This window comes from Perca flavescens, chromosome 15 (assembly GCF_004354835.1).
Source record: "Perca flavescens isolate YP-PL-M2 chromosome 15, PFLA_1.0, whole genome shotgun sequence".
Lineage (NCBI taxonomy): Eukaryota > Metazoa > Chordata > Actinopteri > Perciformes > Percidae > Perca > Perca flavescens.
In genome coordinates this window covers 12730619-12741981 of record NC_041345.1, presented here as the reverse complement: position 1 = coordinate 12741981, position 11363 = coordinate 12730619, and the positions used below count along the sequence as shown (strand labels likewise).

The 11363-nt window shown below is 37.0% G+C and overlaps 1 protein-coding gene and 2 long non-coding RNA genes across 3 annotated transcripts; 2 read left to right on the top strand and 1 right to left on the bottom strand.

The window, feature by feature from the left end:
• Positions 1 to 113: 113 nt before the first annotated feature.
• Positions 114 to 1331, top strand: LOC114570054 (uncharacterized). Its single transcript, XR_003694457.1, has 3 exons — positions 114 to 268; positions 865 to 967; positions 1213 to 1331. It is a non-coding gene; the product is annotated as an uncharacterized LOC114570054 (long non-coding RNA).
• Positions 1332 to 1339: 8 nt separating this feature from the next.
• On the top strand, positions 1340 to 2937 carry LOC114570053 (uncharacterized). Its single transcript, XM_028600250.1, has 3 exons — positions 1340 to 1947; positions 2166 to 2384; positions 2721 to 2937. The coding sequence occupies exons 1-3, from the start codon at positions 1454 to 1456 to the stop codon at positions 2929 to 2931; spliced, it is 924 nt and encodes a 307-aa protein (XP_028456051.1). The 5' UTR covers positions 1340 to 1453; the 3' UTR covers positions 2932 to 2937.
• Positions 2938 to 5950: 3013 nt separating this feature from the next.
• LOC114570075 (uncharacterized) lies at positions 5951 to 7056 on the bottom strand. The gene is made up of 5 exons (XR_003694461.1): positions 6995 to 7056; positions 6737 to 6808; positions 6380 to 6447; positions 6201 to 6296; positions 5951 to 6088 (listed from the first exon to the last, which is right to left on the bottom strand). It is a non-coding gene; the product is annotated as an uncharacterized LOC114570075 (long non-coding RNA).
• Between the last annotated feature and the right edge of the window lie 4307 nt (positions 7057 to 11363).

Sequence of the window (11363 nt, the reverse complement as noted above, 5' to 3'; positions counted from 1 at the left end):
CAAAAGCCACAACACAAATACATAAGCTACAACACAAATACAAAAGCCACAACACAAACGCAAAAGCGACAACACAAACGCAAAAGCCACAACACAAATACATAAGCCACAACACAAATACATAAGCCACAACACAAATACATAAGCGACAACGGAAGTAGCTAGCTATGTGACAACGGAAGTAGCTAAGTGACAACGGAAGTGAACGTGTTGTTGATAAACGGAGCCGGAGGATGAGCAGAAGGAGAAGTTCTTGTATGTTTGAGAAGTAAGTGAAACTTACTTCCCTTGCTAATTATGATTACTGTTGCTATGTGATTGTCACAAATAAGCAATGTTGTTCGATATATTTGTATTTTCACATGTATGTACTCTGCCATTTAGGCTACGAAGCTACAGCTATCTAACGTTAGCTAGCTAACATTTAGCTAGATAGCTATAACTTCGTAACGTCTTTTAACGCTATGTTTAAAGTCTAGCTATAGTTTGTCACGTTTAGTGAAGCTGTTTAAACACATATACATAACATATGTGGTAATGGTTGCGGTAAACAGATGTTTAAAGTGAATGCTAATTGTGTTACCTTTTAATATGCTGCCTATTACAGTATTAGTAGCGTAATCTGTCATACATACACGGTTGGTGTGAATGAAATAAACCCAGAATTTTCACCATGACCTTGCTTCGTGTTTACTCCTGGAGGAGATAATGAATCACTAACTATATGAGTCCGTGTATGCACCAGTACAAATGTATTAAGGGATCAACTTTGTGTAGAAGAGTATTTAGATTACCATCCCACAAGTTTGAGAACATGTGCCTTGGTTGTAGTCTAAAACTTTGCTTTCCTTGGTCTTTTAACAGGTTATGTTTTGTCCATTTTGTGGAGTGAACCTTCAACATGTTCTGTCATATTGTGGGAAATGTGGCAGAAACGTTCAGTTTTTATGGAGTCTTCAAGATGAAGGTATGCTATGTTTAGTTCTGACATGTAGTGTAATTAGATACTGGATTGCTTTGTTATTTGACAAATGAACATGAAGTTAACCACTTTTGTAATTAAATGTAATTCAAATTGTAATTAATGTAATTGACTTTGAGTATCTTTTACTCTGTACTGTTTCTTCAATGCTAAGTAAAAGTTAAAACACGGTACATTAATGCAGTGCATCTAATAATCTTAAATATAATGTCCTCATTCCTACCCATCAGGTCCTGAAGCTACAATGGCAGATGAACTTATTCAGAAGTATTTCACAGAAGGCCATAGTTATGAAGTAATAATGGACTTACTGGCAACCAAGCACAACATTTCATTGAGTCTTAGCACTTTAAAAGAAGACTACAGGATGCACGCCTGACCCGGAGGACAAACTACACTCCGTTTGCAACTGTGCAGGCAGCTATATCTGAGGAACTTAAGGGATCAGGCCAGCTCTTAGGATACCGAGCAATGTGTCAGACTCTGAGACAGAAGTACTCTCTTATAGTCAGAAGAGATGATGTGATGCGCCTAATGGGAGAACTGGATCCGTCCGGAAAAGAAAATCGCTCTAGACGCAGATTCGTCCGGAGAGCATACCACTCAATGGGACCCAATGACGTCTGGCATGTTGATGGCTATGATAAAATGAAACCTTTTGGGATTGCAATTAGTGGCTGTATCGATGGATTTTCTAGAAAAATCATGTGGCTGAAATGTGGAAAGTCTAACAATGACCCTGGCATAATTGCTCAAAATTACATGCAGTGTGTAGCTGAGTTTGGAATTATTCCAATGCGTCTCCGCACAGACTGCGGCACAAAAAATGGACTGATGGCATCACTTCACTGTTCCCTGAGATCAGAGCATGCAGATGAGTTTGCAGGAGCCAAAAGCCACATGTACGGCACTTCAACATCCAACCAGCGCATTGAAAGCTGGTGGTCCTACTTTCGGAAACAAAGGTTTTTGTCTCATACATTAAATTCTTCATTGATTTATGCTCTACTACATTTGTGAATTTACTGTATGTTTTACTGATCTAGGCAATACTCACTCCTGCTTGGTGGGTGCCTCATGTTGGCTGTTGTATTTCCTTAGTGTCAGCTTGAGACTATTTTCTTTCTACATTTTTCTAATATCTACGACATTATAGTGTGTTAATGTGTGTATTCTTAACTAGGAGTCAATTTTGGATGGATCTGTTCAGTGACTTGAGGGAGAGGCATCTCTTCAATGGCAGCTATCAACACATAAGTTTGGTGCGATACTGCTTCTTGGGTGTCCTGCAGAATGAACTGGATGAATACAAGCAATTGTGGAACACTCACACTATTCGTCCAGTTCGCCAATCTCAATGCCCATCTGGTAAACCAGAGGCTATGTACAATGTGCCTCACAGGTGAGTATTGCATCACCATGTTAAAAATAAACCTAATCAGGTAACACTTTATTTGAACTATAGTTCATGGTGGATTCATGGATAGATAGTACAATAACATTGCACATCAAACATCTAGCTGTCACAAAAATACACACATGCTTCAAGCATTTTGGTCAAATATGTAGTTGTGACTTATTTTAACTCATGATCATGTTGACTTAGTATCTTTTTGTGTCTCTGCATCATTGTCCTATGAGAAATGCGTGACTAAAATAATGAACATAACTCAAATAAATTTGAAAGAAAACTGTTAGTGAGTGATTCTGGATTTTTTTTTTTTGTACATGCTCCTAGATTTAACGGAAGGAATTGTGGATTCCCAGCATCTACACAAACCCTGAGCCAGTTTGACAGCCTCATGCCAGCGCCAGCAACTCCTGGTGGAGAGGATGAACAGCAAACTCGCTTTGAAGAACTGCAGAGACAAAGTGGTTTGACATCTCCTCTACAATGGGAATCTGCTGTAGAGAACTACATCACCCTGAAGAACATGGCTGATCTTTAATGTACAGTTGCGATGGCGTTTATGAACCCATGCTAAAGTTGACTAAAAAGGAATAAAAATAATCTTTTGGAAATTTATCTTAATTAAAAAATTGGGAAAAATCCAACCTTTAAGGACACCAATTTTCTTTGTGAATGGATATGTATTGTAAAAAATGTTCTTCCTTAAAATGCAGGGGTCATAAGTACACTGGGGTAAAGTACAGGGTGTGTATACTACTGTATTTTAAGGAAGAACTTTAATTTATTTGTAATACATTATTCATGCAGAAAGAAAATTGGTGTCCTTAAAGGTTGGATTTTTTCCCATTTTTGTTTTTTAAATTAAGAAATAAAAAGAAATTTACAAGATTTTTTTATTCGTATTTATTCATATATATATATTCAACTTCAGCATGGTTTCATAAATGTGTAAGCACAACTGTAGCTTATTTCCAAAGGTGGGACCAAGTCAGTTTTGTAAAATGCAAGTAAGTCTTAAGTCTTTGCCGTTAAGTCCCTTGTCCAGACAGGCAAATCCAAAATCATACTTTTGTATTTTGAGTCATTAATATTGAAATCTTCAAATGTAGAAAACATATCAATACATAATAAATTGAATTTGCACAAATCATGAATGTCTTTTAAAAAGTTTTACCTCGTGCTACTAACCTTAACACTGTACAGATTTTCAAAATAAAAAGACTAAATTAAATTGCCTCTACTTCTGTAATTTTAAAATTAAGTTTTACATATTGCAATCCGTTCTTCATGCTTCTCTCCAACATATGCTATCTGGCCTGCAGTCTGTCAGATTGGCTAAAGTGGATCTGGGAAATGATGCGTTCATGAAGTATCTGGGAATAAATGGCATTAGTTGATTCACAAAATTATTTTTTTATTTGTACAAATGGTAATATACAAATGGCAATATACAGTCTATAAACAAACCCTTTTTAAATGGCTTTAAATACAGTGTAAACAAGAGTCCACAATCTAATTTCTATTTATTTACTTATTTTATTTTTAATAGAAACAATGTTTATCATCAAAGCGGCTAAATGTACATAACATGCAAGAAATACAGCTTAGTTACACAGAGAAAAAATCAATTATCACAATGTTTGTGACCTAATACATCGATGTCTATTTTTCAGCAATATTCTAGGGTTGACAATTGGTGCTTTTCACAAATAAGACCATGACAGTTTTGATAAATAATCAACAGTAATGTGGGCAAATGCAAATAATGCAGCCTTTAAAAACAAGGAAAAGACTAAACTTGTGTCATATCGCGATAAACACCCAAAATTTAAGACAATATCTAGTCTTGTATATCTAAAGTATGTCAATATAATATTGATATATTTTCCAGCCCTAACAGCCATGTTTCATAAATGACACTACTTCTGACATTTAAGTGGTGATGTGTTATTTAACCAAACTACACAACAAACATAACAATTTGAAAAACTGGCACAAACATTTGGCCACTACTATTAATGCAAACAAAAAGCTTTTAATTTATCTGCAACTTTTACCACATAGGTAATTCAATGACAATGGTTCAAGGGGCTGACAGTTGATAACTGTCTAAATGCATCCAAAGCCAGGGGAATTCTTAATCCCAAAAGCTCATTTTTGCCTTAAAGGTGTTGTAGTTTTCCAGGAGTGGCAACATTAAAGTATTGGCACATGTATTTGCCATAGGGGCGTTGAACTGGCCAGGAAGTGAAGGCGTGGCTGAGGTTCCATACCAGCAGGAGGTATGCATGGCACACCTGTGGCAAACATGAAGACCTCCTCCAGGGTTACTTCACTTTGACTTTCTAAAAGTAGAAAGCAATTAAACAACATCCACAACAACTCTGGAACTGTTTATTATAATTTCTGTGGATAAAATAACACAATTAAAAGAAAATTCACCAACCTTCACAATCAAGAAGGTAGTCTGCCCAGAAAGATAGTGTTTTTCCTCCTGTAGCCTCTTGTTGCTTCCACGCAGACTTAGCTCTGGTCGGAAGATATTCTCAATGTCCGTAGCAGATAACTTTTTTATCTGACAGGCAGAGAACAGGTGTCAGGACTTCAGGATGCTGCTGCAGCACTGTTAACACCTGCAAGCTGGAAAGCCCATCCTTGAATCTGAAATACAACAACAGGTTACCAGAAAATTGGAATGTGCACTACATAGCAGCAAGACAGCAACACCAGGTTTTAACGCAAACAATATATTTTTTAAAACAGTAACAAAAAAACATACCTTTCAATTGCACTGTGGTTTCTGTCAATGATGTACCACCTGAGGTACTCCTTTACAATCGACTTCCTTTCCTCAACTGACCTTACATGTTTGAAGCACCCTGCTGTCTGCAACATAGTGCTGTTCTGTACCATTAGGTCTCGCAGGGTCTCAATGAGGATGCATTGTGTATCTAAAAAAATATATGATGAACTTAACTCATTTGATATATATAAACAATATAATAGTCATATCAGAAAACTACCTTTAACCTTTAATAAGTTGACAAAACTGCACCCTTCACTAACCAACAACCTTTGCTAGAATTTTACACCCTCATACCTTTAACACTTTCCCTATTTCCTCATCTGTAATGTCTCCTATAGATGAGTTGAAACTGGACTGCCCTGAGATGTAGCTGACCAGATCCTTTGAGAGGAAATTTGGACCAGGTCCTCCATGTACTATGGATACAGCAATCATCTTTCCTGCCAAACTATATTCATCCTCTCTGATTGCTGCTTATGAAAATACATAGTAATCATATTAAATCAGTTTTTATGTTAAACAAGAATTGCATGGTTAATGATGTAGTTCCTTTAAAACACTCCACACAAAACAGTACCTGTTGAGTTGTAGACAAGGTAGCGGCTCTCTGCAGGTCCATCAAATATGGGTCGTTTGTTCAGGCTTTTCATCAGGAGTGAGAGGAATTCTCTTTTTGGGCCACCTGTATCAATACCTTCCTCAAACATGCCTGCATCATCAGAAAACTTTACTAGGAGGTCCTTCTTTTTCAGAGAATGTTCCTCTTTTGAATCCTCTGACGGCACCATCCCAGATGTCAGAGCGGCAAATGTGAAATCTGCTGACTGCGTGGCGATCAATCTGGAGTGCCAGGTTTGCAATCACTTCTGAAATGGGTCTCTGTTCTATCCTACCAACAAATAGATGATGATGAATGTAATGATGATGATGATGATACTTGGTGGAAGACACATTTAACCAGAAAAAACAACAGTTGTAGTAAGGGTGACTTGATTTCTTACTCTGGATCCTCTGAAATATCATGAGTGACAGCATCACTGTCTCCGGAGGTCTCTGAATCCTCTACTATAATGGGTGCATACAGTTCTGTGTATTTTCTGAAAAATTAAGAAACATTTACATTGTTCTTGTCTCCAAATGAATCAATCAATCTCCAAATTTAGAGAGGAAAGCATCATACCTATAACATGTAGTTTCCAATGCACTTCCTGATGTTCCTGGGCAGTCTTCTGCTTCGGAAAGTAAGATCTGCATGACAAACAAGTTATTGGACTTGTGAGTAGAAGGGCTTGAATATAAAAGATAGGGGTATCAGATGTCCTATTTATAAAGAAAGGCACTACTCTTTCAATTATCACTTTGGGTCTCTAAGTCAGTGTCACATATTACTTTATGTAATTTAGTTAGCTACAGAATATTTAAAAGACAAAGCTACAAACACATACATCTCTGCCACTTTAATAAAAAAAACACTAAGGGAACTAAATAGTAGTTTCTAGTTTTTAATATCTCTACACATATAGGAGCCACATATTACCATAGTTTCTGGATCACGGTGTGGAGTTTCTTCAACACCAATACTGGTACTGGTCAAGATTGGTTTAAATAGCTGAAAGTAAAAAAACAAATCACAGCTGCACTTCAGATTTGACGGAAATAGCCTGAAATATAAGCAATAAGAGTATCTCTCATTTGATGAACATCCTGACCCACACCACATTGTTAAAGGGCATACCATCTTTGACCTGCACGTGAGTCATGAAAGCAGGTACAACATGGCAAATGTTACACTTACTACTGTATCAGCTGAATTGAATTCAGCAGCACTTCTGCTTGTAATGATCACCTCTGAATCAGGCGAGTCTGAGTTGAATTGCTCAGCTGTGAAATACAAGATTAGACAATGAACAATGGGACAATTTACTTATACTAATCAATTTAAGAGAGCTTTTTTTCTTTGGTTATTGATATCAGAATTACTTACAATTAGTAAGGAAATCTTCCACCGTACAAATGTACAATGTGAGGCGTTGCCAAGCCTTCCCAACAGCATCCTTGTAGAGTTTCAGAGAGAAGGCTGTTTCTGTCCCGGGAATATTTATTACCTTTGTACCATCAGGGTAGAGCAGAAGGTAGGGACCAGCCTCTAAATTTTTGTTAAAATCTTTCATTTTCTGTACGGCTGCTTGCAATTGCTCTGCATCCGACCCTGGTTGCACTACAAGGGGTAGTACCATTCCTCTGACAGGTTTCAGCACTCCATCCTTTATCGCATAATACCAACTGAAATCTACAGAGAAACATAGAAGTAGGTTCATTGACACATAGCAAATATATGACATAATGGACTACCAGCTGAACTGAAGTTACCTTCACACTGCTGTCTTTCAGTGGTTCTTTTTTCTTTTTGAAACATGATTGTCTCTCTTTCTCTTTCAAACTTGAAAATTCAGGAATGTAGCCAGTGCACTATTTCCTGTGCTTCCAGTTCCTGCTTCAAACCGAATCCAATCAGTTGGAGTAATTTTTTATTTTTATAAAAGTTCTAGTTTCTTCTCTCCTATGTGACAGTAAACTGAATAGCTTTGAGTTGGGGACAAAAGACATTTGAGAACATTCTCTTTGGCTTTGGGAAACACTGATCCACATTTTACAAACCAAACTACTAATCCATTAATCCAGACAATAACTCACACATTAATCAATAATGAAAAAAACTGTTAGTGGCAGCCTTTCACTCATTGAGTATAGAAGATTAATAAAAATGATGGAATCTTTGAATAGTTACCTTCACTTGTGCCAGGCTTAGCAGCATCATGCAGAAATGTGATGTTCTTGCCACATGAACTGCAGAATGCTGTTTCTACATGTAGGTTGAACCCAAAAAAGGACAATACATACTGTAGTTATCTGTAATAAAACAAATAGTGTCATTAGGTGAGCATTAGGAATGTAAACATTAAATAAATAAACAATTTACTAAACATTAACGTTATATTGTATTTGTTTAAGTGCTATGCTTCATGTACCACATAACCATAAGCAAGTGCAGAACATTGAACAATGTTAACCTTCCAAGTGAAGTGAGTGTGCGCACACACGCAGGATGGATATATTAACAAGTAATGCTAGTTGATAGTTAAACGTAGGACTCGCGCGTTAAAAGACGCGGGGCGCCATTTAGTTAACGTTAGTTAAATGCTAGCTGTAGCTTCGTAGCCTAAATGGCCGAGATACGCTTAACAAGTTACAATAATATAGTATTTGTGTGATTTAGCTTAACAGCTTCACTAAACGTGACAAACTATAGACTTTAAACATAGCATTTGCGCGTTAAAAGACACTACGAAGCTTCGTAGCCTAAATGGCAGAGTACATACATGTGAAAATACAAATATATCGAACAACATTGCTTATTTGTGACAATCACATAGCAACAGTAATCATAATTAGCAAGGGAAGTAAGTTTCACTTACTTCTCATACAAGAACTTCTCCTTCTGCTCATCCTCCGGCTCCGTTTATCAACAACACGTTCACTTCCGTTGTCCTTAGCTACTTCCGTTGTCACATAGCTAGCTACTTCCGTTGTCGCTTATGTATTTGTGTTGTGGCTTATGTATTTGTGTTGTGGCTTTTGCGTTTGTGTTGTCGCTTTTGCGTTTGTGTTGTGGCTTTTGTATTTGTGTTGTGGCTTTTGTATTTGTGTTGTAGCTTTTGTATTTGTGTTGTGGCTTTTGTATTTGTGTTGTAGCTTTTGTATTTGTGTTGTAGCTTTTGTATTTGTGTTGTAGCTTTTGTATTTGTGTTGTAGCTTTTGTATTTGTGTTGTAGCTTTTGTATGTGTTCTGACCCTTCTCGGCCACCGTAATACGGGCCTCATATTTCTCTATTGGGATGATCTCAGCATTGATTGACATGGAGGCAAAACCTTGGCACAGGGCTGATGCTGCTAGTGCCAACAAGCTCATTTCAACAGTTAAAAATGATACAGGCCCAAAGCCCTGAGTTACTCAAGTTCAGATTTGGCAAGAGCTTTCCTCATCTAATGAGGGGTTTTTCTAACTTGCATTTTTTCACAAAATAAATAAGTAAATAAAATGAACAGTTCTACTTATATGTACTATTTTTTTAGGGAAATAAAACAGTCATAGTAAGTCAGAGTTTAACTACAAGGGTCATAATGGGGTGCAGACCTATGAATACAACCATAACAGGGTATTGGGGTGCTGTTTGGCCTTTAACAATTTGTGTTGTGTTGGAAAGTAACACCAATGAGTCCTTTTCCAATGAAGATGCACAGGTGTATATAATTACTCACTTTTGTCTGTATTATTTTTGTATTATGGTCAATGGATTATGTCTTCAATTGGGATTGTTAAATGACATGTAAAGACATGTATCACTGTTCCCAGGGGTCTCCTCATATTCATTTTTGGCTGGTAGAGGGGAAGGTGGTGGAGACAGTTGTAATGGACTAGATCTGCACCTGAGCGGAAGATGACCCAGAGCAACCAGTTGGTCTGAGTATATTCTACTTTTTCTTGTCAGGTGTACCCTACTCCGCAGCACTGTGGAGATAGGTCTTACAATGTGAGATAGGTGTATCTATACTCTATCCCAACTTCACACTGTAATTACCATCTTTACACATTGTGAACTACAGGCTGACTGCTGGGTCTGGCTAGCACGATTTACAGCCCTAATTTTGCTTACATTCCCTTTTTTTAAATGGCTATTCAACCTTGTTTGTGAAATTGTGAAGAAAAAAAAAAGTCAATTACCTCAATTGTTCACTTGGGGGCAGTGCAGATCTAGTTATCCTCACAGGTAAACTGTAGCTTTCAGGAGAAGATTTTGCCATTATCATTTACTGTACACTACTAATACTTGTAATGGAAATAATACTTTGTCTCTTCCTTCCTTCTGCATCCCTTATGTAAAATAATTGAAATCTTAAAAGAAACACATATACAAATTACATATGAGCTAAATGTGAGTTTTCCCATTTCTCCTATGAGGACCAGTTTTTCCATTAGTTTTTATTTCTATACTTTCCTGTGTAAATAAATGAAGGCTTAGCATTCTGCTTTGAGTACGGTATGTAGAGTTCTGGGTCTCTATAGACTGGCATTGGGTGTCTGGTATTAACAGGAAAGAAAAATAAAGTCATGATTGGGACTGTATGTCTAGGGAAGCACATGAATATATAATTTGTGTATACAGTATTAGATTAAAAATCTAACTAGACACTACTAAAGCCAGACTGGCACAACAGGTTCAGTCAGCTACTATCTTAACAGAAGAAATGTGTCTGTTTTTCCAGATAATTCTGTTAATCATGGAGAAATGACACACTCTTGACAGTTGGAGAGGTTTTAGGGACAGGCCCTCAGCATATTGGTAGATCTCACTAACAAGATCCACCCAGCAAAGAGAACAGCATGTCACATCTCATCGTCTATTTCCATGGAGTCCCTTTACAGTTGAGTATTAACTATGGTGTTGAGAAAAATCTTCTCAATTACTTCTAACTTATATTTTACAAGGTATGTAGGAATAAGTAAAACATATTTAAAGAGTACATTTATTAAAAACTATAGAATGACATTTCTTAAGAAAATTGCAGTGGGAATGCTGGCAATGCACTGCTGGATAGGCCGCTAGGAGTTTAACGGCATTGCTTGAAAAAATGTAAACTTAACTGCGTGAGAGTTTTACTGTTTTATGAATCAAAGATTTACAGCATTTAATGGATGGATGCTTATCCTGCAAACAGTCCTTTTGCCCGCAGTGCTTAATAGACTGATTTGAACAGGCACTGTTTGTGTAGACTACACTGTTTGTGGAGTTGTGCTAAAAACCAGTAGATTATCAAGGCTCCATGGAATTGAGCCTCTGCTTTCTAGGAAATCTGAGTACCCAAAAAGACACTGATGAGTATGAAATAGTTCTATAATCTAGCAATGGCAGAGTCAGTTCTGAGTAACATGAATCACATGCAATCATTCAGTTTGCACTGAATTATTCCATTTATTCATTTAAGGACCCTTTTGAGACTCTTGACTGATTACATAAGATTTCATGACCAAATTACCCCAAATATGCATGACTAGGAAGCATTGTTTATTCAACTAAATGTGACTTTGGAATGAATAACAATCA